Source organism: Dermochelys coriacea, chromosome 13, assembly GCF_009764565.3.
Source record: "Dermochelys coriacea isolate rDerCor1 chromosome 13, rDerCor1.pri.v4, whole genome shotgun sequence".
NCBI lineage: Eukaryota > Metazoa > Chordata > Testudines > Dermochelyidae > Dermochelys > Dermochelys coriacea.
The window spans coordinates 886,028-911,479 of NC_050080.1; the positions used below are offsets into that span (position 1 = coordinate 886,028).

A 25,452-nucleotide genomic window follows, 5' to 3' on the forward strand; every position below is an offset into this window, starting at 1 on the left:
CTATGCTCCTACTTATACAGCGCAAAGTGCCATTGGTCTTCTTGGCAACAAGGGCACACTGCTGACTCATATCCAGCTTCTCGTCCATTGTAACCCCTAGGTCCTTTTCTGCAGAACTGCTGCCTAGCCCCTCGGTCCCTAGTCTGCAGCAGTGCAGGACTCTGCATTTGTTCTTGTGCACTCAAAGTTTGCTGGAGTTTACAGCCAGCCCACCAGGAGCTGCGGAGGCTCAGGCCAATCTCTGCCCCCAGCAGAGGTGGATTAAGGTTTTGCAGAGCCCAGAGCACATTCCATTCTACCTCTTTGTCCAGCTGCCTCCCCCTCCTCCACTACAGCCTACAACCAGTTTGCTCCTTTTTGCCCAACCCCTGTGGCTCCAAGACCAGAGAAGCTCTGTCATTCCCTCTCCCAGGCCCCAGTGGGCCATGAGAGCTGCCCTCGTCAGGGAGTCTGGGCGCTTTCCCTGCCCACCCAGCACTCCAATTGGGGACTGCTCCTGCTGAGAGGCAGGGGTGGGGCATAGAGGCTTTCCCCGCTCCATTCCTGCCCAGCTCTCTTGCCAGGGATTGGGGGGCCAAGGCCCCACACACATGCCCTCTCATCTGTCACTGCCCGCCCGAAGGCATGGCCCTGGCCTGCATGGGCCCTGCTTCAACCGCAGCTGCTGCTTCAGGGAGGCCCAGAACTAGACCCTGCCCAGCAGATATGGTGCTAGTGACACATGGATTTGGGCACCTCCACACAAGCTCATCTCTGACCTAAAAATGGGCCTCAGGGTCATATAGTTTAAGGTTAACATGCAGCACTCAATCATTTAGGTTGACCTCCTGTCTACCACAGGCCACTCAGCATCACCCAGCAACCCCTGCACCAAGCCCAAATCAACCAACAGGATGAGACCCATAGATTGCAGCCTTCAGGACACTAAGCTAAAGTATGCCACAGGCAGAGAACTGGAGGGAGCGAGGCTCACCACTCTGGCCAAGGCCCTTGCAAACAGCAGGGAACTGACAGTGATATATGCAGATGAGCCTAGCCAGCAACCCCCCACTCCATGCTGCAGTAGAAGAGGACACCCACACCTAAATTTCTTTCCAATCTGCCTGGGGAAAAAATTCCTTCCCAAATAAATTTGTTAGTCTCTAAGGTGCAACAAGTACTCCTTTTCTTCTTCCCAATCTGGAATAGGGAAATCAGTTAGAGCCTCAGATGGACCCATGAGCCAAGCACTTGGGAAAAAGAATTCTGTACCACCACAGAGCACTGGCCCACTCTGTCCCATATCCCAGTTTGATGCTTGGAAGGAAGGAGGAAAGAAACTTAGAATGTCATGGGGGTCACAGGAAAAGAGTTTCCTTCCTGGCCCTTGGAGGTGACCAGCTGAAGTTCTGAAGCATGAGCTTTTAGGATCATTACAGATGACTCACCGGGCTCCTCTGATCAAATGACACAGCTAGGTCTCTCCCTTTTGTTGCTTTCAGCTGATGAAAACCGAGCTTGCCTTTCAGAAAGGCAAAACAACCTCCATTATGCGTGCACATGCACGCACGCTCTCTCTCTCCCCTCCCACCCCCCTTGGTAAGGTAACAACCAACTTTTCATGTACAGATATACATAAATTTCCTACTGTATTTTCCACCCCATGCATCTGATGAAGTGGATTTTAGCCCACGAAAATTAAGCCCAAATAAATTTGTTAGCATTTAAGGTGCCACAAGGACTCAGTTGTTTTTGCTGATACAGACTAACACAGCTACCACTCTGAAACCTCACACAAACGGGAAAAAGCTCCCCTTAAAGCCACCATGGACTAACATAGGGTCTGGAACGTGATAATGGCTTAGCAGCAGTTTAATGCAGACAAGAGTCCACTCTGGGAAGTTAACTTTGCTTCCGGTGGCATTGCCCCACACTGTTATTCCAAGTTTTCCAGTTGGAGAGGCCCCTGGCAGCACACAAAGGAAAGCAGGGTCCATCCTGATCAACTGAAGGGAAAGGGCCTGTTCTTTCCTTTCTAGGATGGATGTTGGTTCTACTACAGCAAACAAAAATCCTCAATTAAGTGAGTAATTTGTATACAAAGATATTACATTAACAATTGTTATGGTGGGGAAAAACAACCCTTCCACCCAGAGCTCCTAAGCCACTTCCCCTTAGGACACTTCCACATTGAATGCAAATCGAGGAAGGCACATATTTCATGTTTATAGGGCTGAAGTTCAAAGACTGGAGATGATAGCTGCCTCAGCACTATTTTACATGCTTTTGGTTAGAAACCACTATGGGACTATAAGCAAAAGAAGCATTTTAAGCCAAGTATGAAGGACAGGCTACGGCCCAAGACAAAATGGAAAACAAATTTAATGACAAAACAAAGTCAGAACCATATTTTAACAATTAATTTGGTCTAAATACACAGCAGCGAACTGAACACTGCTTGCAGTGGTCTCAGCACAAACAGCAACATACAAACCATAAACGCATTATTGCACTTTCTTCCAGCTGCTACTTAGAGGAGAGCAGGGCACAGCCCTGAAATAGTGCACAGCAGAGGATGTAGGGAGGAAGGCAGCTGGACTTGCATCTCTGCCTGTTCAAAGCCAAAGTACTTTTAAAAGAAAAAAAAAAAAAAAGTCTTACCACAGCAAGGAATGAGAACAAGTTCACCCCAAATTTAAAAACCAAGAACTAGTTTTCAGAAACCAAAGTAGTGAGTTAGGAAACTTATTCATTTTATCACTATAAACCAGGTTTTGAGTGTAAGGCCCTCTATACCAGGTTCAGCTTAGTTTTCAGGTCTCTGTGGCAGATGACAAGGCTAAGGAGACCATCCCACAGGGAGCATTACTGGCCTGACTTCAGCAGCCCTGCGGTTCTTACACAGGCATCTAGCATGTACTTGGCAATTGCCATCTTCTAACCACTACAATCTCTTACCAGAAAAAAGAAACCAAAAACAAAACCCACAACATGGCTAGTCCGAGAAGACACACGAGCACACAGGAAAGTCTCAAGTTTATTACCGAGATCTTCAACAGTCTTGGAAGTTAACAGTTAACCCTGAGTCTCCTGGGATTGGGAATGGGGAGAGAACCAAAGAAGGCTGGGAGAGGATTAAACCATCAGCTCCCATGAACAGCTTGTTGAATCTCGAAGTTTGAATCGAGAACGTCTGGCATTTCAAATCAGGAACATGTTGGTACCCGTCAGTGATCTCTCAGAGGTTGCACCTGCATCCTCCATTTCTATTTCCTCCTGCTTTACCCAAAGAAATGGCAAGTCCCCCACATTTCTGAAGGTAGAGCATTTCCCAGCCTCCACTGGCTCTGAGGATTTAGCCCAGATATCCACAATCATTTTGAGTGTGGAGCTGCGCTCCTCTAGCTCTTCCCCATCACACTGCATCAGGAGATTAGCAAGCTCCTTGCTGAGGGACTGGATTTTGTCAGATCTTTCTTCTGCTGCTGCTGCTGGTTGGCTACCCGTTGAGGGCCCAATATCATCTAGGAGGTTTTCCCCCAAGACTGAAAGGTGCTGGTACTTCTTCTGCCAACGCTTGCATACCATAGCTTCCTCCACAGCCTTCTTGTTGGCATGCAGCACAGACAGGATGTGCCTGCAGGGGAGCTGGTACCGGCAGTGGAAGTAACAACTGCAGTTCTTGCAGTCTTTGCTGACCTGGTGTGTGTCTTCTAGCAGCTGAACCACAATACTGTCTTTCAGGACATTAATGAGCTGAGTTGACTTCTGCACCACCTCCCACTCATTCAGACACAGCTGGTAGCCTAGGTCTGTGCAACTCTCTCGGATTGCTGCCAGCATGGTGCCTGGGGTATTTGCAGGTTTCTGTTTGGCAAGTTGGTTGGGCGGTTCAGGACATTTGTTCTGGGGCTGTGAGGCAGCAACAGGGGTACACTTCATGGAGGCACGGGTACGCACCTTAGGCTTTTCCACACGTTTGCTTTGATTCTCCTCTTCAACACTTGAGAAACCCTGGTTCAGGTTTTCCAGACCTTTGGTATTGAAGCAGTCGGCATATTCAACAAAGTGAAGGATGCTGGTCTCCAGGGACAACTGCTTGTTGAAGAGACTGGATATTTTATGAGTGATGAGATCCAGACTGTCTACGTAGGTGCTGCAGGAATGAAGGCCCTTCTTTGCATGCATGTACCACAGCATCTCACAGGAGAACCAGTTGGCCTGAAGATAGTCGTACAACTCTTTGTCCACCAAGCGCTTTACCAGCTGAGACAAGATGTCTAGATTTGCATTTGAGGTGGAAAAAACCACCTCCCTCAAAGCCAACTTCAGTTTATGCTTGAAGGAAACAGTGGCCACTGTTTCCTTTACTTTCTTTTCAAGGAATCTGACAGTGTGGTAGACAGAGAGAAGCACCTGGGTTGAGGGGAAGAGCTCTTGCATGGTGGCTTTGTGAAGGAAAGACATGTCCACAAAGACCACCTTGACCTTCTGCCACTCGGGATTGAACTCTTTGAAGACAGTCAGCATTTTGCTTATATTCTCACTGGTGTCCTCCTTCAGGACAGCAAAGTGCACCATCTTCCCTACTCGGTCCTTACTCTCCACAAGGAAGGCATAAAGCACATGCCCTCTCTCACTCTGCACCCTGTGCAGCAAAAGGCTCTCAGGAAATTTGACAAACAGGCTCCTCATCTTGCTGGTCTGGAAGTTCAGTCTGTCTAGGTCCTGGTTGCTACCCACACTAATAGAGGCCAATGAGCCCATGTCCACCCTCAGGAAGTTTTTCATGACCTCTGCAATTCTGACTAAAGCGGAAGTTGAGACACTTTCCCTCACTGCCTCAGGTTGCATAGCAACCTTGCTAAGTGGAGCAGGTGACCCATTCAAAGTCACGTCAGCCGTCACACACTCCTCACTGACTGTTACAGTGGCTTCTGCCTCTCTTGATTGTTGTCTACGCAGTTTTGTTGCAGGGCTGCCATCTGCCATGCAACTTGCAATTTTGGTTGTGGTTCTCGTCACTAGAGAACTAGTACGGGCCAAGGAAGTTCCCCCCGGGTCTACATGAATGTGATTACTGTTCAGTTCAGTAATCACCAGCCGGTCTATTTCCTCGTTATACTGCAGGACAAAAAAAGCTGGGCACAAGCTGGGCTGTGGTTTCCTCTTCTTACTGTATTCCCGTGTCCGGACACAGCCAAACTTCACCTGGATGAACCTGGGGAAGTGGAGAGACAGTTAGCAATGGAACAGAATGTAGTCTGACCAAACAGTACTGGTACAGAGCCATCTCCCTCTCCGACATGCCAACACTGTAGCCAAGGACTGCATGACAAGCGCATACCATCATAATAGGAGATGTTAGGATGAAAAGATTTCACCGAATACGGCAAGTGTTCGACATACAGGTCAAGAAAGAAGAGGCTAAAGTGATACTTATGTTTGATCACCGTCTTACGTTGGACTGAAATCTCTATCTCTGACGAATCCTCTGCAATTGGTCTCAGACACTCCCAGTCCTCGGCAGTGGCAAGGTCAAAGCATATCACTGACACAATCACTTCAGGAAATTTTATTTGCTCTTATTATATTCCTCTGCTGCCCAAATCACTCCTACAGCTGTCTTCTGCATCAAAAGAAGCAGATGACAAGTTACTTTAGTTCAACCTCGTAAGGAAGCATTTCCTATCATGCATCAGGAATTTATGTCTCAGGAACGCAAGTTTGGAGGAATTAAGAAACTGGAGTCCGATTGTTCAGCCTTTTACTCACATGACTAACTCCACTAACTTATAAAGAAGGCGAATTGGGCCCATTACTTCAATAGGGCTGCTCATATAAGTAAGACCTGCATAATCAGACCTTAAGGTGCAATGGAAGGCAATACTAAAACTCATTAGTGTGAAGGTGACTGGGGAATGCTAATCGACACTAATTAAGGCACACAGACAGACAGACAGTTCCTTGGAAAAAGAAAATTGCAAGAAATAAAAGTTAGCCAGTACGGTCTCACAAGCCATCAGTTCACTGATCAAGGTTAAAAAGGCTGTTCTGGAAATGAAAGGCAGGCAGGGGAGAGAGCGAGGGGGTGAGCATGCCCTCAAACTAAGAAACAATCAGTTCAGGCAGCAGGGAAAGAACTATGAACAACAAAAAACGCAAAATGAGGGAATACTACCAGAGGAATTAAAGGGAAAGTGAGAGAGTATATTATGGGAGGAGATGGGTACTAGCCAAAAAAAAAAAAACAGTTCATTAGTAAAAGGTGAAGGTGTGAAATTAATGTTAACTCAAAACAGGATGAGAGTTTGAAACTGGCAAGTATGAGTGCCTGCATACTGGGTATTTGCATTTAATTTAAGCACGCACAAACGTACCCATCTGATTTGAAAAATCTGGCCCATGATTTTTAAGTACGATGTGACACAGCCACAACTGATCACTTCAAACCGGTACAAATAACTCTCATGCCTAGTGAATAGAGCACCAGACTAGGACTGAAGAGACCTGGGTTCCATTTTTCGTTCTGTCACTCAGCTGCTGGGTGACCCTTGGGCATGACAGCTCCTTGATCAGTGCCTCAGTTTCCCATTCTATAAAACAGCGATAGTGACATTGGCCTCCTTTGTAAAGCATGTTGAGATCTACTAGTAAGTGCTAGAGAAGAGTTGGGTATTGTTATTATCCCAAAACACTTCTCAAAGGACCCACTTCTTCCCCAGTGAAGCACACCCACCTCTGGGATGGACCAAGGCAGCTATTTAACTACATATGGTAAAACTGCATGGCAGTTTCAGACAAAAAGTGAAAAAAAATCCCATTTCCAATGTAGGCTGCAGAAGCTATTTAGTTAGGCAGCACAGACTGAGTCCATGTTGGGACTTGGCCGGGCACTAAGGTTAATATCCTATCTCTGGTAGAAGGCCAGAGGATCTTTAATGACGACAAGTGGGTCAGGAAGGATCTTGGTCTTACCTCAGAAAACAGGAGAGTATTTTCATAAGTGCCTGAGGCCTCCTTCCCTCCCACCCCTAGAGCACAAAGAGCCTTACGTGATGTCCTCGCGGATGCTGGTCCCATGTTTCCGGTTGTAAAAGCGGACAGAGACACAGTTCTTTAAGCCATAGTGACACTTGTTCTCTTTCTTGTAAGTGTTGAAACACTCCTTGAAGTCATCATAGTTTCTAAAGCATGAGCCAACTTCCATGGCTATTCAGTCCCCTGCATGTGCTCTATCACCACTGGTAGGCTCTCTGAGCCTCACCCTAAGTTTAGAGTTGGAATACGACGCTGATAGAAGAACCCCAGCTTTACTGCACAGCATGCCACACACCTCAACTTCTCCTATGGGCAACGCCCCACGTACCTCAGAGCCAGGGCCTCTGTAACCCTTTCTCGGATTCCTGGACTTCTACCCAGCCCCACTATCCACCCCAAGTTGCAACTGAGCTTAACCCTTTCTGCTCCCCATTCCACCCAGCAGCACCTTCACTGGGCTCCTCCTCAGGCCCCCAGGGTACAGCTGGGCTCATCCAGCCCGGCTCCCCCTTGCCTGGAACGAGCCCAACCCCCAGCACTGCCGAGGGCTAGGAAGGCAGAATAGCCCCTCTGCCCCCTCCCCCCACTAGGGCTCCCCCTGGGGCGGGGACCGCACCCCACCTGCCTCTACAGCTGATGATGAAGATGGAGACGGTCCGTGAGCCAACTCAGCTCATATTAACCCAGCCACAGCCACCGCCCTCCTCAGCGAATTGGCCAATCAGCGGCTATGATCCGAGATTGACAGCAGCCTCACCAAGCAACACAGACCTTGGGAATCACGTGACAAGTGACTGACAATGGAGCAGTCCAATAAGATCGCACGTCCCGCCCCCATCCCTTAGGCGGGTACTTCCTGCTTCTCCAAGAGGATACCGGATGTACAGGATGATGGGCAGCTCCTACAGCCAATCAGCGGGTTAACGCCTCTAGCAGCCCGCCTTTGGAGGTCGTTTCTGGGCAGACTTCGCGTCACGTGACTAAGGAAGATGGCGGCCCCCACGAGCGCCGGCGGCTTCCGGGTTCCCGCGGCGCGGGCCGGAGCCGAGTCTCCCGGGAGCGGGGACCTGCCCGAGGGGGAGCAGCCGGCGCCCCCCGGCGACCTGCGCAGCGTCCTGGTCACCAGCGTCCTCAGCCTGGAGCCCCTGGACCTGGACCTGTTCAGGTGCCGGCGGCGCCGCTCCCCGGAGCCTCCTGCCCCGCTGGGCGCCTGTGGGCGGGCTCGGCCTCCCTGCCGCGGGCCGGGGCTCCCCGCTCCAGCCGCCGGAGAGCGGGGATCCGAGCCGCCCTGGCGCCCCTGGCCGGGCGCAGATCGCAGCGGGGCAGGGCCGGCGGAGCCCTTGGGCGTCTCGCCCTGGGCGGAGCTCGCGGGTGGGTGAGGGGCAGGGCCCGGGCCCGGGCGGCCGCAAAGCGGCAGGCCGGTGAGCGCGGACCCGAGAGGCGCTGCGCCCGGTCTCCCGCCGTCGGGAAAGGCCTCGGGGCCAGCGTCCCGGGGCTGACCTCGGCCTCGCTCCTGTCCCTGCAGAGGGCGGCACTACTGGGTCCCCGTCACTCGGCGGCTGTTCGGCGGGCAGATCGTGGGCCAGGCTCTGGTGGCGGCCGCCCAGGCGGTGAGTGAGGACGCCCATGCCCACTCCCTGCACTGCTACTTTGTGCGAGCAGGTAAACGCCACGTCAGGGAAGCCAAACCCCCTCCGGCCGCGCGGCTTGGTGCCGGTCCAAGTGCAAGGGGCATTTCCTTGACCTTGGCTGCGCTATCCGAGCACAAAGAGCGACACGTATGGACCGGAATACAGCGGCTCCTCCCTTAACGTCGTCCCGTTGTTTCGGTGTCGCTGACCTGCGAGGGAACATGCTCGTTTAAAGTTGCACAAGGCTCCCCTATACCGTTCTTTGGCAGCCGGCTGTTTTGTCCACTGCTTGCAGAAAGAGCAGCCCCTTGGAGCTGGTGCTGGGGACTTGGAACCAGGGTGGGCCGGCAGCCCCTCATCAGCTCCCCTGAGTTCCCTGTGCGGCAGCCCCCCAGCAGGCTATCCATTGCCTGCAGTTCAGCTGTCCCTCCCCCCACTGCCCTGGGCTGCTCCCACCCTCTGCTTTGGAGCTGCTCCCCGAGCCTCCTGCTTGCTGTGCAGCCTGGAGGGGGGGGAAGATGGGTGCTGATGTCAGGGTGTCACCCTACTGCTGCTCCTCCTCCCCCCCCCACTCCTACACCCCATCTCCACAGAGACAACACATGACAGGACTCAAGAGGGAGGGAGCTTGCTGGCAGCAGCTGCTGTGTCAACTTGCTGATCTGCTTAAAAAGGCAGTGTACTTACAGTGGGGTCAGCATACTTAAAGGGGCACATCTCTCTCTCTCTCTCACCCACAGACACACACATCTTCCCCCCCCCCCCCCCCCGCCGGCACTTTGGAAAGTGGAGGGAGTGGTGCGTTCCAGGGGGATAGTGTGGGTTCTTCATCACTGTTCAGTTTCCGCAGGGAATGTTTGCAGCCGCTGCTATGCATCTATTGTGTCTCTTTCCTCCATTTGTGCTGCCTTGTAGAGTGTGAGGATACGTTAACAACGTGTTAACCCTGAGAGCTCAGCTGAATGCTAGTTCATCATTTCGCAGTAAGGCATTCCCTGGGAAATATCCCACTCTCTGACTTCACCACCTCAACCAAGCTTCACAATCATCATTGCTGTGTACAGTACTCAATTGTTGGTTTAAAACTTAACTGTATATATATGTGTGTGTGTGTGTGTGTATATGTTATATATATAATTTATTTTTATTTTGTCTGGAGAAAAAAAATTCCCTGGAACCTAACACCCCTATTTACATTAATTCTTATGGGGAAATTGGACTTGCTTAACATCGTTTCGCTTAAAGTAGCATTTTTCAGGAACCTAACTACAACGTTAAGCGAGGAGTTACTGTATGTACCTGCAGAAACAAGACACCTCATTCCCTGGGAGTCAGAGGATGAGAGAACTACTACCACATGACATAATAGTCCTGTCACTTAATGAAGGACTGGAAGGTGCTCTGATACTGCGGTGACAAGTGCTGTATAAGAACTTACATACAATAAAAGGTTGCTTGGTTAATCTGCCAAGGATGCTCCAGGCAACACTTCACCTGGAGTCACTGTGGTGGGGAGGATGTTGAGGTCAGTAATAGGAGCTGGTGGAGCCCCCTGGGTGTTCCCATCAGGGTGCAGTGCCCAGCTGTTGCTGGGGTAAAGTGAGGGAGCTTCTCTTACCAGTACATGCAGAGTAAGGTGAGCTATGATACATGATCTTCAGAGTCATCCAGGTCTGGGGCCCTTTACTGGCTGGAGGAACAGCACCTATCTATGGTGGGTTTGGGATTTCATATTGCAAATCACTTCTCTGTCTTGTTTTACACAGCTGTAAAATGGGTAAAGTGCCTGAGCTCAGGGGTGGTGGGAATTAGTGCACTGCTCTGTGTGTTAGTCACCCAGCAAAGCCAGTCCCCTCCAGGGACTGTGAGCCTGCAGCGGACATTGGCAGCAGCAAAGAGTCCTCATGGGAATTCCTTAAGAAACTGCTCCTCACTGAGGGATCCTTGGGTAGGAAACTCACTCAAGGAGGGACCAACCTGGTAGCTTCCAAGGCAGCTCTGGATTCAAGTCCTGATCCTAATGCAGATGATGGGGGCCAAGCAGAGGGTCCCTTCTTCTGTAAATGTTATCCCCTTCGAACAGCATTTGTTAGCGCTCAGGTGCTCGGCGCTGCCCTTGGGTAGCCAGGAGTGAGATGTTGCTCTATGTCATACGGCCTTTCCCTGTTCCAGGGGATCCCACGGTGCCGGTTCTATACCAGGTGGAGCGTACACGCACAGGGAAGAGCTTCTCTGTTCGCTCAGTGAAGGCCATTCAGCATGGGAAGCCAATCCTCATCTGCCAGGCCTCCTTCCAGCAGACCCAGGAGAGCCCCGTGCAGCACCAGTTCACCATGCCCACTGTGCCACCCCCGGAGGAGCTGCTGTCTCAGGAAGAGCTAATTCAGAAATACCTGCAGTGAGTGAACAGAGAGGAAGCAGGGCAGCAGTTTCTGCCCTCATTTGCGTGTGCTGGGGAATGGTTGGGGAGAGGCAGCTCTCACAGCTTGCTAAGCAGAGTCAGCCCAGAGGCAGGAAACCCACCTCCTGAGAGAGGGGTCCAGCTTCAACGGAGGAGAGTGACCATGTGGTTGTCTGGCAATGGGAAGCTCCCTGAGAGCTCTGCCAGAGCACCTCCATCCTGGGGCTGTGAACGGATACTACCGCAGCTGATGTGGGGATTCCCCCCCAAAGCAACTTGGCTAGCTGGGCTGCCCTTGCAGCCCTGACATCACTACAGCAGCTCTTGCTGGAAATTGAGCACTCGTGTCATTGTGTTTGTTTTCTAAAGGGATCCCAATTTGGTGGAGAAATACAGGCTGGGACTCAACAAGATTCTGGCCCAGGAGGTACCGGTTGAGATCAAGCCTGTGAACCCACCGGAGATATTCTGCCAGCTGTCTCAGGAGCCCAAGCAGCTGTTCTGGGTTCGAGCACGAGGCTACATCGGTAAGTCCTGTGTCAAGGACTAAGTAACTGCTTCCCGTGTGCACCCCAGAACATTCCCCAGGACTTACTCCAGGCTCCCAGAAAGACTTTGCTGCCTAGTAGGTGAGCAGGGAACGGCAGCCAAGAACGCCTGGGGCCTGTACCCAGCTCTGCCACGGACTCATTCTGTGGCCGTGAGCAAGTTCTAGTCAACGCTTGCCAGTGTCCCCCTTTGTAACATGGGGATAATGACACTGGATTTCATCCTAAGGGCCAAGTGCTGCAATGCAATTAGTAATTTCCGCTACCTTGGGATGGCTAGAGAAGTGCCCCTTGGCAGAGGCCTGAGGCCCTTTGGCCACACAACTACGATGTAGGTCTGGAGCTTTACAAGAGAAGCCTACTCCTGGGGGAATTCTGCACCACTGCGCATGTGCAGTATTTATGTCCCCTGCAGATTTCTTTGCTTCCCTGAAGAAAAATGACTTTCTGATGGGGAAGCAAAGGGAAGCCACAAGAGCAGTCACGTGACTCCCACAGCAGTATGTTTCAAGTGCCTGGTAAATCACTGTGGGGCAGAGGGGGAGACTAGGGAAGACCCAGCTGTCTGCGCCTGCCTCAGCTGCTAGTCCTGGCTGGGGAGGACGGGACTTCCTCTTTCCCTGCACGGCAGCCGGGTCCGGGTCAGACCCATTCCCAGATTTCTCCCCCAGGTACAGGAAGCTCTGCAAATTCCCCTGCTGCTTCTTGCACCTGTCGCTCCGCAGCTGCAGGGGGAGGGATGCCTGTACAGGGAGCTGCTCCCCCATCCGCCCAACCCCCATGCATCCAGACCTCCTCATACCCGGACCCTCCCGTTGAGCCTCACCCCCCTGCACTCAGTACCCCTGCACCCTGATGAGCCCCACTCCCCCTGGACCACTGATGAGCCACCCGGATTCCCACCCCGTTAAGCCCCAACTAGTTGCACCTGGATCCCCCACTGCTCCTCCCAGACCCCTCGCTGAGCCCCAAACTACCTTCACCTGGACTCCCCTGCAGAGTTCCATTGCATTCAAAACCCTGCGACAAGCCTCTGTGCATTCAGGTCCCCCACTGAGCCACCCACACCCTGATTGCCCCACAGAACCCTCTCAACCCACACCTAGATCTCCCCCCCCAAGCACACACACTAAGCCTCTCCACACTTGGATCTGCCTTGCTGAGCCTGCCTGCCCACACCTGGCATGAAGGGGCAGGGCCCTGGGGTGTTTCTGCGATAGGCCCGGTCAAGGCTGTGTCAAGGTTGGATGCAGCCTCACCGCTGAGTCAGTGTTCTGGGCAGGGGAGCTGCCAGTGATCTCCCACCTCTTGCTCCCGAGCCTGTGATGGCCCGTGTGCACAGCCCCACTGCCTCCCTAACCCAGGACAGGCCAACAGTTCAGGTGCAGCAGGAACTCGCCTTTTGCAGCTGCTGGCTCGTTCATTGTGTTCATCAGCTCAGTGGCCAGGTATAGTGCAGCATCAGAAGGGCCTGGCCCACACTCCTCAGGGGAGCTGAACCCTCAGCAGCTCCAGACGTGTCCCCAAGGCAGCCGCTCCGCGAGGACAAGCATGGCACGACAGGGCTCATCTCTGAACTCTAAGGCTGGGTTCTGGTTGCTTGGCAGGGGAGTGTGATATGAAGCTGCACTGCTGCGTGGCAGCCTACATCTCCGACTATGCCTTCCTGGGCACAGCTCTGCTCCCGCACTGGCAGCATCCTGTCAAGTTCATGGTGTCCCTCGACCACTCCATGTGGTTCCACGCCCCCTTCCGTGCTGACCACTGGATGCTGTACGAGTGTGAGAGCCCCTGGGCCGGTAAGTCCTGCCCCTGGGCCGGTAAGTCCTGCCCCTGCTGCAGGTGCTGGGGAGCTGCTGGGCCACAGGGTAATGGATGCTCTCTCTCCTGGGCAGGTGGGTGCCGAGGGCTGGTGCATGGGCGACTCTGGCGCAGGGATGGAGTCCTGGCTGTCACGTGCGCGCAGGAAGGAGTCATCAGGGTGATGCAGAGCCCAGCTGAGAGCAAACTGTAGCTGGACAAGTCAGCAGCAGCCACATCCACCCCTGCTCTGGGGGGTGCAGGCTGGGCAGCTGGCAGTGCTGGGCCCCCGTGCCGAGATGGGCATGACCAAGATCTGGGGCAGGAGTGGAAAGACGCCTCAGCCCAGCCTGTGACCGCCCAAGGCTGCACTGGAGGGACCACGCAGTCACACTAGCTGTGGGAATATCAGTTTTATTGACTGTTGATTAAAGCGGCCTGTCAGACACTGTCCCTTGCCTCCCTCTAATAAAGCCTCCAGGGCCCACCCAGACTCAGTCCCTCCATGGCATTTAGACCTCTGCTCTGGAGCAGCACCCCGCTGGGGCTATGACCTACTCAGAAGGGAGCTCCCGAGGGGCTTGGAGGAGGGGCAGAGACCCTGAGGGGGTATGAGGAGAGTGAGGGGCTGGAGCTCAGTCTGCAGGGTGTCTCTGGCTGGGCCAGGGAAGAAAGCTGCTGCAGAGCCCTTGCAGCTTCCCTTTCTCAGTTCTCCTCCCCAGCCACTCGGCTGCAGCTCCTGCTCCTTCTCCCTGCAGGCTGGGCAGGCTTTGAGAGGCCCCAGGGGAGTCTCAGCCACTCCAGCAGTAGCCTAGCACAGTAAGGCCTGATAGAGGGGGAGGAGGAGAAGGACTGACTGTCTTCACGTCTCAGCCAAAGCACAAGGTACAGGGGTCTTGGGGATCTGTCCTCCCAGCCCCCGCTGCTGCCCTGGCCCCGAGGGTTGTTGCTGAAAGGCTGGAGAGCTGTCTCCTGGCAATGGGGCTAGGGGAGGGCTAATCTGAACACACTCTGGGGAGTCTCAGCCCCTTTTCCTACCAAGTCTTCAAGTATTGTTAAAAAGTTCCCAAGGAGAGCCCCAGACTCTGCCTGGCGCCAGCGACTCCCTTTAGTACTGTATCAATAAGGCCCAGCAGCAGCTCCCTCCCCTAAGGGAGCCAGGTGTTGACCTGGCACCAGGGAGGCTGCATGCCCAGCACTGGGGGACGGGCCATTTCACATACTTGGAGAAACACATTTCCAAGAGAACAGGTCCCAGGACAGGCAGGTGCTGGGCCAGTCCAGGGCCCCGCCCCGCTCCACCCCACCCCTCTGCCAATGTGCCGCTCTCCCCACTGCACCTTACAAAGCCCTGCTACTGCACACTTAGCCTGACCTGCAGCTCCCCCTCTACCACTCTAGGCCTAGGCTCAAGACACACCCCATCCCTGACCTACAGCCGCTGCTGCTTTTCCAGTCTCAATGGACAATACAGCCTCCTTCCTCGAGACCCACGCTGCTCAGTCCCCACCCAGCCCCAGTGCTGGGGGCCTGGGCACTCAGTCCAAAACCTCCTTGATCAAGAACTCCTTCAGGGTGGGCTGCTGCTGGAGAGCCACCCCAGTTCCTTGCAGCCCCTGCAGCCTGGCCTCCGACTGGCGCTTGTCTTTCCCCACCTTCCAGGACAGGTGGACATGCGCCTGAAGGAAGGGCTCCAGCAAGGGGTGGCTGTCTTGGGCCTCCAGGAGCTGCAGAGCCTGCTCGCAGTAGCGATGAGCCTCGCTCAGCTCGTCCAGCTCCTGGTGGCAAACCACCAGGCCAGCCAGCGTGAGGAGGAAGCGGCCCGAATTGCAGACGCCCAGCTTGTCCTGGAGCCGGTAGGCATTGCTCCAGGTGGCCAGGGCCTCGCGGTACATGCCGGTGCAGGTGAGGCGCCGTGCTGCCTGCAGGTCGCGCAGGAAGAAGAACTCCAGGAAGTCGGAGGAGCGGCGGATCTCGGTGATGGAGTGCAGGTGGGACAGGAACTGCTCAAAGGCCCGGCTCCGCTTGGCGATGGTTTCTGCTGTGAAGTTCTTGCGTAGCCTCTTCCTGGGGAAGGAGACGCCTGCCATGTCGCAGCCAAACTGATGGCGCAGGCACCGGTTCAGTCTCTCAAAGTCCGAGTACCGCCGGGCAATGGCGGCCGGGGCCTTGTCAAACTGTCCAGAGCAGATCAGGTAGATGGTGTAGAGCTGTGGAGAGAGCAGGGCCGTGAGGGAGACACAGTTGGGGTGCAGAGGCTCTGCAGGATCTACCTGCCCCCAGACTCGGCACGAGGGAGGGGAACGCTGGGGACAGCGCACAGCTACCTGTGTGCACATGCTGGGGAAGGGGACAGGCAGCAGAGACCTGCTGGTGGCTCTGCCTAGGGGACAGGGTAGGGCTGGCAGAAGCAGGGTGAGGGGAGCAGGCTGGGTAACAGCAGCAATAGTTACCTGAGGCTCGTCTGAGCCGCCAGCACCATCAGAGCAGCACAGGGAGAGACAGAGACAAGAATCAGCTCCAGCCCTCCCAGTCGCCTTGCCCTCCCTCTCTGCCCAATGGGGGCGGCACACTCCCAAGGGTCTTGGGACTCAAGCACTTTTCATTTGTGGTGTGCTTGGTGGGAAGAGCGTGGGGCATCCAGCACCCACAGGATTGGGCAGCCTGTACCCCGTCACCCACTCCAGAGTCCCAGCCTGGCCCCCCCCCAGCAGGTGTCACTCACCACGTATTTGGAGGAGCGCTCACTGACGACGCTGGCGTCGGTGACCTCAAAGAGCAGGCGCTGGGGAGCGAGGCTGCTGAGTGATCTCCTCCAGAAGTCGTGGAGCTGGCATGTCAGTAGGTTACTGCGCAGGCACTCAGCTGGAGCGGGGCTCTGATCTGCACCGGAGACAAGCCAAGTATCCCACAGGCTAGCCACACTGGTAAACACTGGTAAAACACACACACTGGTGGCCCGGGGCCCCTCCTGCAGAGAGAGGCCTGGGGAGTGCAGGGCTCCCTGTTTGGCGCAGGCGAGTGCAGTCCATTGGCACTGGCCCCTCATGCCAGCCCACGTTCTCCCATGCTGCCTTCCCGGGCGCATTGCTGCGAGGCCTACGACCAGCCTGGCTGCGGGCTGGCTGAGCCCACTGTCCATCAGGCTGACCGCTGTTGTCTCGCAGCTTCCTTGTGCTCCCCCAGCAACTGTTGTCTCCTCATGCACTCAGACTGGACGCTCCTTGGGGCTGCCTTTGTTCTGGGTTTATACAGCACCTAGCACGGGGGGCCCATGGCTGGGCCTCGCCAGCGCTACTGGAATAACAGAGCCTTCATCCCCACCCCAGCAGAAAAGGGTCTTGGCTGGGCCAGCACCCCCACCCCAGACCCTAGTAACTAGGGGACCCTGGCACCTGCCTCCATTCTCCATGGCTCCAGGGTTCTTGAGCAGCCCCAGCTCCCGGCTAGCGGCATCTTCCTCATTCTCCTCTGCCTCCTCCTCATTACTGGTGAAGCTCAGGGTGCCGCTGAGCCGCGTGGACAGCCCGTCAGCGTCGTCCTCCAGTTCACAGCTCTCTGGGAACTCGTCTGTCTCCGAGCCGCCTCCACCTTGTCCCTCCCGGCCGCCCTCGCCCTCTCCAGCCAGGGCGTGCCGCAGCCGGTGCAGGAGGCGGGAGGCCATGGGGCTCGGCTCAGCAGCTACAGGAGGAGAGGCTCGTCAGGAAGGGGGCAACGAACCTGGCCTGCATGGGAGAAGGCGCTTGCACCTGGGGGGTGGGGCAGGGCGAGGCGAGGCCGTGGCTAGCCGTCAGAGATGGCGGCGGGGGCAATTCTGCACCTGCCACAGTCCAGGGAGACCCCAGAGGAGGAGGGCACAGGCTGAGCAGTGGGGGGGCGGGACTGGGGTCAAGGCTGAGGCCAAGGATCGGGAGGGCACAGGTGCAGGCAGGAGCTTCCCAATCCGGTGCTCCAAGTGGTTTTCGCTACAAACTTGCAGGGAAATGAGCCCCCCAGGACACACACGCTCCCTCCGGCACAAAGCCGGCCCCAGCCACGGGGTCGCTGCTCCCTCTGCTTGCCTTGCACCAGCCAGGAGCTGCCAGGCTGTGGGGCAGCTCGCTCAGTACCCCATGGAGGGAGGGGGGGTAGCTGGGGGCCAATGGGGAGGGGGCGGCTGGGGGTCAGTGGGGGCCGGGCCGCCCGCGGGAGCTAGGGGGTCAGTGGGGGCCGGGCCGCCCGCGGGAGCTGGGGGGTCCATGGGGCGGGGGCGGGCCGCACTATCCCGGAGCCGCTCCCCAGCCCCCGAGCTGCTCACCGGGGCCGCGGTCCGGGCTGCGATGGCCGCTCAGCCGCGGCTCCTCCTTGGATCCTCCCTGCCGCAGCTCCGCCTCCGCCCGGGAACCCGGATCCTGCCCAGCCCGGGGCTGGCTGATCCCGATCTGGCTCCCCTCTATGCACGGTGCCTCATCTGGATCCGCCTCCGCCGCCCAATCCGGAGTTAATCCTGAGCCACACAACGGCACCCAACCAATCCGGATCCATCCCTCTCTCCCACTGGATGCCCGGACCCCCGCGCGCAGAGCACCCAACCGCAACAGCCTTCTCCTCCCCTGCCCCCCGACCATCCAGCCAATCCAGAGTCAATTCAGATCGAACCCAGTGTGTGGAGTGCCCAGTCCGGATTCTAACTTGGTGTAGTAGGATTCTATGCCCCATGCCCAGGATCTGGATCCAGCCCCAGGGGCTCTCTACACACATCTCTAACCCGGATCAAAGCATCCTTGAGTGCGCAGCAGGGAATCAGATCCAGCCCAGCTGGTCTGTATCCGCCCAGGGTGGGTTTATCTAAAAACTGCCCAGTGCATGAGTGCATCCAAGAGACCCTCAGGGAGTGCCACACACCAGAGGCTCAGCCTGAGCCTGAGGGGGGCCCCCCTTCCCCCATGCTCTCCCCACAGGGACATGAATGTTTCAGTAGTTGGCACGAGCAGCTGGCAGTGTGAGGGCAAGTGCCAGGGTCTGGCAGACATACTGTCCTGGGGCCACGGTACAGAAGACACACTCACGCTCACACCCCCATTCCTGGGGCCCGCAGGCCTGTCCCTGTCATGGGTGAGAAGCTGCTGGTTCCCCAGGGCTCTGCATCTCTCCAAACTGGGAAGTCAGCCACAGCCTGGGAATCCTTCCCAGCCCCAGCCTGGATCCAGCTGCTTCCCTTCCTTATTTAGAGAGATGCACCCACTCCCTCCTCGGCAGGTTTTCTTAGGAATGTCTATTAATAACAGACGGAGCCCAGCTCAGCTGCTCCCATCAGTCGGATTCCTCCCTCAGAGCTGGGCCCAGTGTGCCCCCAGGCCCTGTCCCCACTCCTGCCTCCTCAGGCCATGGACTGCCACCCTTCAGCTGCCACCCAGGGCTGGAGGAGGCTCAGCCCTGGCGCAGCATCTACACTGAAGCCTGAGAACCACTGCTGGTTTGAGAGGGCAGTGGAACCACCTTTCCCTCCCACACAGGCCGTGCCTGTCTCTGCCCTGAGCAGGGCGGGGCGTTAGGCAATGGGACAGGGCAAACAACCCCCTGTTCCACTAACCCGGCAGGGATCCATGTCAGACGCAGGTTGATTTACATCAGGGACACAAGAGGAATCTGGGGGAAGCTCTGTGCCCTCCCCCACGGCTTTATGCATGCAAAGGGGGGATGGGGAGTGGGAACAGAGGGAAGGGGGATGGACTCTTGCTGATGACCCTGCTTCCAGAGTAACACACTTGTTGATGCTCAAAGCGTCACACGCCTGGACACTGACTGTACCAGTTCCCAGCCTTGCAGTGCCCCTGGATCATCCCATCAGCCAGTGGCCAGCACGGACCCTTTGTGCCACCTCTGCTCTCAGTCATGGCTGTAAACATGGCATCAACTCCAGGGTCTGGAATGGCCTGGCTGGGGCAGTCTGGGCTCCAAGCAGCCATTCTTGGCCCTGGCCATTCCCATGGGCCTCCAGGGTTGGAGGGGACTGGGGTTCCGCTTCTTTTGCTATTGCTCTGTTCCCAAGGACAGCACCCTTCCCTAGATCCCAGATGGGTGGGAAACCGGATCCCCATGTGAACAAGAGAGTGATAACAGGAGAGCTCCAAGAGCTCCAGAGGGTGCCAGGAATCTGAGCCACCATGCGGGACAAGGCTACCTAGCTGGGGCTCCCAGCCTCTCCTCCAGCCCCCTAGTGACTGCTCCACTCCCCCAGCAAGCCTGTATATAGAGTGGCATGGGGAGATGTGCTCCTGCCCTCCCCTCTGGCCAGTGCTGCTGCCCGCTCCCAGAGAAAGGACGGGGAAGATGCTGTTTGCTGGGAGGATGAGAAAATCCAGGCCTGGCTCTTCTCCCAAGGGCTGTGCCCAACTCCCGGGTTCAGCTGTGGAGTGGATGGGCTTGGCAAGGCCAGAAACAAGCTAAGGATCCTGTAGTCCCATGGCATCCTCCTCCCCTCCTTAGACAGAGGCCTGGGCACTTTGCTGGCACTCCCCAGATGTGTCCATCCATGGTGCTGTGACAGCGCCTTCAGGCACGGCTAGTGCTCCAGCAGTACCCAGTGCTAGACAGATGTCATGCCCGGCCCTTCGGCCACCATGCTGGGGCCTCTTGGAGCCGAGCTGGTCCCATCCCCTTGTGACGAAGCAGGACTGTTCTTAATGTTTTCTCTGAATATTGTGGGGGTGCCTCAGTTTCCCCTATGCAGTTCTTAAGTATCTAGGGGGTGGGATAAGGGTGTATGATCGTTGCAGAGCCCTAGAGGGCAGGTGTGGCAGGGGTCTGGACACAGAGAATGGCCAACACCATGTTTCCTGGTAACTGATGACCTGGGCACTTCCCCCCTGCAAGGTGAGAGCTAAAGGGTTGGAGAACAAAGGAATCAGGTGACCTCAAGGCCCGGGAAAGAGACAAAGCCCAGAGGAGGAGGGGCTGGAGAGAGTAGCAGTTTGGGGCTGGCTGGGGACATGGAGTGAAGTGCGGACGTGGTTGTCTGGCTCACTGCCCCCCAGAATAAACCCGGCTGAGGGGTCCTGTTCTCTGTACCTACAAGCTCTGTGTCAGACCATGTTCCTGTCGTCTAATAAACCTTCTGTTTTACTGGCTGGCTGAGAGTCCCGTCTGATTGCGGAGTTGGGGGGCAGGACCCTCTAATTTCCCCAGGAACCCATCTGGGTGGACTCGCTGTGGGAAGCGCACAGAGGGGCAGAGAGAAGAAAAGGAGGACTTGTGGCCCCTTAGAGACTAACAAATTTATTTGAGCATAAGCTTTCGTGAGCTACAGCTCACTTCATCGGATGCATTTAGCTCACGAAAGCTTATGCTCAAATAAATTTGTTAGTCTCTAAGGTGCCACAAGTCCTCCTTTTCTTTCTGCGAATACAGACTAACACGGCTGCTACTCTGAAACTTGTCATTATACAGAGGCGCAAAGGATGCTGAATGCTCTGAGGTCAGACCCAGGAAGGTGGAAGCTGTGTGAACTGTGTGTCCTGCAGACAGTCCGCTCACAGAAAGGAGACTTCCCCAGAATCCTGACTGGCTTCGTAGGGAGCAGTTCCACAGCATCACAACTGGTGGCAGCGGTGGGATGTACTGCACCCAGAATGGCGCTTCCTGCAGTAAGTGACTGGGGAGCAGTAAAATGAAGGGGGATTGATGAGGTCCAGGCATGCTGAAGGCTCAGAGAGGAGTGGTTCAGGGGGCGGTTAACCCCTGGGAGTGTGTGACCAGCGAGAAGGACTGTGCAGTAATGGAGTCCCCCTGTGGACTGTGGTGAGCAGTCTCAGGGGTGGAGGAGTCTGCAGCTCGACCCTGGCAAAGAGGTGGTGACCTCGAGAAGGGCTGGCACACTAGGGGTTCTCCCTGGAAACCGTGGGGAGCTGAGAGCACACAGGCCTGTGAGTCCACAACAACTTGGGAACGGCGGAGTGAGGGCCTGTCACCATCTCCTTAAGAAGGACATTGTAACCCTGTGCAAAAAGAGAGGGTTGCGCATTGGAAGTTCACCAAAGCACAGTTAATCGTGCAGCTGGAGGAGGATGACCGCTCTAAGGAGCAGATTCCTGACCCACGTGGGGCTATAGCAGGATCTGGGAGCAGCTGGAGTGGTAGCCAGGCATCCCCAAGACTCCTGTCCTAACCAGATGGGGGTCTTCACGATCGGGTTCCCCATCGGGGGATCGGAGACGGACGGGATTGGAGCTGAGTCCGAGAGAGCAAGAGGACTGTGAGAGACAGTGAGAGCCCGAGAAAGAGCCGCAGAAGCAGCAGCAGCATGAACTGGTGATGGTGGAGCGGAGAGGCAGAGGGGACCTCCCAGGGGTGAGTGGGGATAGACCCCGGGGTGCCAGTTCCGCAGGGAACCTCGAGACTAAATTGCTGCCCCTGGTTAAGGATGGGGGGGATGTGGATGCCACCTCACTTCCTTTGAGCAGGCTGGCGATTTGAACCAGGGGGACCCTGCAGAAAAGCTCCAGTGTCTAGCTCCCTTGCTGGGTTCCAATGCCATAGACTGTCAGCCCGATGGGTGGGGTGGTGGACAGGCTCCCACTCCTGGTCCCAACCTATATGTCTGTGTGGAGTTTCCTGGGGTCAGGCCTCTCAGACCCCCAGTGGGAGCGGAAGGTGATGGTCAATGGGGAGACATTTCTGGGGTGGCGAGATCCTGGGACAGAGAGAACTGTTGTCAGGCCCCGGGTGGTGCAGCCTCATCAGATGCTGAGGGGCTGGGTGAGCTGGGTGAGGGTCCCAGGGATGAAGCCCCTTGCCCTGCCTATGGCCCAGATCCCTGTGCAGACCCAGGAGGGGTGAGGCTGGCTGATCTTTGGGGTTCTCCAGGATATCAGCTGTGAGACCCTGTTGTGGGGTGACTGTGTGTCTTTGGGACAGGATCCAGGCCCTGCTCCTGTAACGGCTGAGGGTTTGAATTTGAATCCAGGGAACCAATCTGCAGAGAGGGAAATGGTCAGTGAAAATGCAGCTGACCTGGCTGGCAGGGGGGAGGAGCTGCTAGGCTCAGGCTACCTGCCTGCCTGTAACCAGCCCCTAGGGCTGAGTGGGACAGAGAGATGTTCCCTGCCCCCTTGCACACCAGAGAGGGCTCTGGCTCACGTTGGCTCTGATGCAGCGAGGAAAGCAGCGAGCTCGCTGCCTACCCCCACGGGGACAGCAAGGGCAGCGCTGAGCACAGTGGGAGCTAAGACCCCAGCTGAGAGGGGGAGACACAGGCAGGGCAGGGGATCTGTTGGGAGTGGCAGGGTGCTTAGTAAGGAAAGTTTGGATGAGCCTAGGCAGCCTTGTGAGCTGATGGCTTTGTCTAGTCAGCAGGGTGGGAAGGCGAGGAGAGTGGAAGACGAGTGTCCCTGGACCTTACCTATTAGCTGGGTGGAGAATTGGGACAGGGAAGGAAACGTGCCTGTGTCTGTCAGGGGTATTGACTTGCCTATGGAGGGAGCTACCCTGGTCTCCAAGCAGTTGTCTGTGAACAGCCCTGTGTGCTGGGACCTGGGGAATGATCCCAAGCTGTGTGTCTGGGAAAGGAGAAAGTGTCTCCGGCTCTTCTTTGTCTGTGGAGCAGACAGAAGGGGCCTTTCAGCCTGTGATGGTTGAGAATAGTGCAGTTGTCTCAGAGTTGGTTCTGGATTCAGCTAAAGCCCAGAAAGGGAATGGCCCTAAGTTTGTGTCTGCTGGGGAGGATGGCCCTGTAACTAGGTCGCATCCAGTTAGTGTCTATGTAAAATCCCAGAGACCAGACAATTCTGGGGCTTGTATTTTGCCCGTTGCTAGTGTGTGACTGGGAAAGCAATTCTGTCTAACCAGGGTGATACCCTAGCCAGGGCACAAGGAGAGCAGAAAGGTGACTTGATTGTGTTACCTACTGAGGGTGTGGAAACCTGTAGCAAGAAGGAAAAGATTCCTGAACTTGTGTGTGGCAAAGGGAAGGAGAAGGCTTCTAACCTTTTATCTAAAAAGAAAAGGAGTACTTGTGGCACCTTAGAGACTAACAAATTTATTAGAGCATAAGCTTTCGTGAGCTACAGCTCAGTGAGCTGTAGCTCACGAAAGCTTATGCTCTAATAAATTTGTTAGTCTCTAAGGTGCCACAAGTACTCCTTTTCTTTTTGCGAATACAGACTAACACGGCTGCTACTCTGAAACCTTTTATCTAGGGAGTCTGTGAGTTTGCCTGAAAGGGGATTGTGTAGGAATCTGCCTGATGGGCCAGAGGTAATTCTGGATGTAAGTGAGACCCTGAAAGAGTTTGTTGTTGCTCAGGAAAGTGTTCCTCTAGAGCAAGCCCTAGGTGAAGAGGGTAAGGGCAGAATTTCTGTGAAGGGTGAATTGTTGCATAGAAAAGCCCTAGGGAAAGGAATCCTCATGGAGTCTTTGCAAGCAGTTTACTGCAACTGAAGGGTGGGAAAGTGATTTAATCAAGAAAGTTTCAGTTCCTAACAGCCAGAAATTTTCTGTTGTGAATGGATCCACTGACTTTCCTGTTGAAGGATCCAGTGTGGATAGCTCTGAAAAGGTCTCAGATGGAGTGAAAGCAGTTAAGAAAGTTAAACCGTCCTATAACCAAGTGGCTGTGTTTGGCCAGCTTGTTGGGGAGACAAGGTTGTTGAGAAAGGGATGTCTCCATGCTAGTTCTGTAAGTGAACAGTATGTGGCCCAGGTCAAGATGGGGGCTCTTAACCAAGAGAGCCTGAATTGCAGCCCTCCAGACTGGAGCGCTGGGAGAAGACCTGATCTCAGTTTGACCCCCGGGGGTTTTGGGGTGGCAAAAGAGCACGGGCTGCATAAACCTTCCCACATGCGGCATGCGAGTGCTATCGAGCACCCCGACCTAAGGGAGGGCGTGAAACTGGAAGGGCGTAAAACTGGAAGAGCCTGGTGTAACTACCACCAAAGAATGGGAGAGATGCTGGGGCATCCATGGGAACATTGGTGGGTTCCAACTTCCCCAGGTCACCGGCTAAAGTGACCCCGCTCAGTTCGGTCTCGAAGTGGGGAGAGATGTGACGAAGCGGGACTGTTCTTAATGTTTCCTCTGAATATTGTGGGGATGCCTCAGTTTCTCCTATGCAGTTCCAGAGCACCGCCCGGGGACTCCGTGACACCTCTCTTTTGCCATGTCAGGCTTTTCAGTGCAGGGCATCCACTCCCCGGGTGCAGAGCCAGGAGGTTCCTGCTGCTCCTTGCGTTCTCCGGCTGGAGGCTTCTTGGGATGAGATGTTTGGAGGAGAGTCAGGATGGGCTCTGGCCCCCGCCTGAGGGACCATTTACAGGAATGCAGGGAAGGGAGCCATGGGACAGAGGGAGCGCTGGAGTAGGGGAAAGACAGGACGACCCAGGGACATCTGAGAACTGGGGGGTGAGGGGCTAGAAACAAGGAATAAACCCCGCCTCCCCAAATAGCTGTAGACATTGGCTGGCAGAGACCCCACATCATCTGGAAAAAGGGCTAAACACGCCAAGCTGCATGTCCCGGCTGGGCTGGGAGATGAGCCAGCAAAGGGACAGTGGCACCTGGGAAAGGATGGGGGGGCTGAAGGGTGGGCAGGGGAGGGTCAGAGCGTGTGGCACGGCTGCTTCCCCCTCTCGGGGGGCCTGGAGCTCACAGGGATTCCTCAGCTTATAGCACAAAAGCAGGAGATGTTCTCGGCTGGGGACAGGGAGCAGGCACCTGTCCCATCCATCCTCCTTCCCCCGTTCCACCTGTCCTGCCCCTGCCCCCCGCCTCACTCCCCTGTGCTCCCCAGCCCAAGCCTGGGGGCCCATATGGAAGTCACCCTCTTTGCCGTGCTGAAGGCAATAGGTCTTTCTCCCCCTCAGGCCCCCTTCTCTCGGACAGCCATGGGCTCTTCCCGGGAAGCCAGCTGGCTCTAGCTGGAAGCCTCTCCCTCCTGGGCCAGCCCACGGCAGGTGCTCAGCCGGGAGGAGCCGTGTCTCCAGTGTCCTGCCCCCTGGAGGGGTCGAATTCCTCCCGACTCCCTGACCTGCTCTTAATCCCCACCACGCGGCCAATAAAGCTTTTGCTAAATTAGGT

The 25,452-nt window shown here is 55.6% G+C and overlaps 3 protein-coding genes across 6 annotated transcripts; 1 reads left to right on the forward strand and 2 right to left on the reverse strand.

Annotated features, from left to right (window-relative positions):
• Positions 1-2,631: 2,631 nt before the first annotated feature.
• ZSWIM3 (zinc finger SWIM-type containing 3) lies at positions 2,632-7,870 on the reverse strand. Of its 2 annotated transcripts, none has more exons than XM_038369548.2 (2): positions 7,035-7,870; positions 2,632-5,200 (listed from the first exon to the last, which is right to left on the reverse strand). In XM_038369548.2, exons 1-2 carry the CDS (start codon positions 7,187-7,189, stop codon positions 3,181-3,183), a joined length of 2,175 nt encoding a protein of 724 aa, XP_038225476.1. In that variant the 5' UTR covers positions 7,190-7,870; the 3' UTR covers positions 2,632-3,180. The 2 variants fall into 2 exon arrangements, with proteins under 2 accessions (XP_038225476.1, XP_043351834.1); XM_043495899.1 differs by lacking the exon at positions 7,035-7,870 and adding an exon at positions 5,441-5,600.
• Positions 7,871-7,914: 44 nt separating this feature from the next.
• ACOT8 (acyl-CoA thioesterase 8) lies at positions 7,915-25,304 on the forward strand. Of its 3 annotated transcripts, XR_006275427.1 has the most exons (8): positions 7,987-8,185; positions 8,546-8,682; positions 10,824-11,049; positions 11,422-11,579; positions 13,208-13,399; positions 13,496-13,752; positions 20,022-20,029; positions 25,293-25,304. XR_006275427.1 is itself a non-coding variant. In XM_038369552.2 (6 exons), exons 1-6 carry the CDS (start codon positions 8,010-8,012, stop codon positions 13,612-13,614), a joined length of 1,008 nt encoding a protein of 335 aa, XP_038225480.1. In that variant the 5' UTR covers positions 7,915-8,009; the 3' UTR covers positions 13,615-13,887. The 3 variants fall into 3 exon arrangements, 2 of the variants coding, with proteins under 2 accessions (XP_038225480.1, XP_038225481.1); XM_038369552.2 differs by lacking the exons at positions 20,022-20,029; positions 25,293-25,304 and having other exon boundaries at positions 7,915-8,185; positions 13,496-13,887; XM_038369553.2 differs by lacking the exons at positions 13,208-13,399; positions 20,022-20,029; positions 25,293-25,304 and having other exon boundaries at positions 7,984-8,185; positions 13,496-13,887.
• SNX21 (sorting nexin family member 21) lies at positions 14,350-18,022 on the reverse strand. Its single transcript, XM_038369551.2, has 4 exons — positions 17,698-18,022; positions 16,800-17,081; positions 16,126-16,283; positions 14,350-15,610 (listed from the first exon to the last, which is right to left on the reverse strand). Exons 1-4 carry the CDS (start codon positions 18,005-18,007, stop codon positions 14,939-14,941), a joined length of 1,422 nt encoding a protein of 473 aa, XP_038225479.2. The 5' UTR covers positions 18,008-18,022; the 3' UTR covers positions 14,350-14,938.
• Positions 25,305-25,452: the final 148 nt, after the last annotated feature.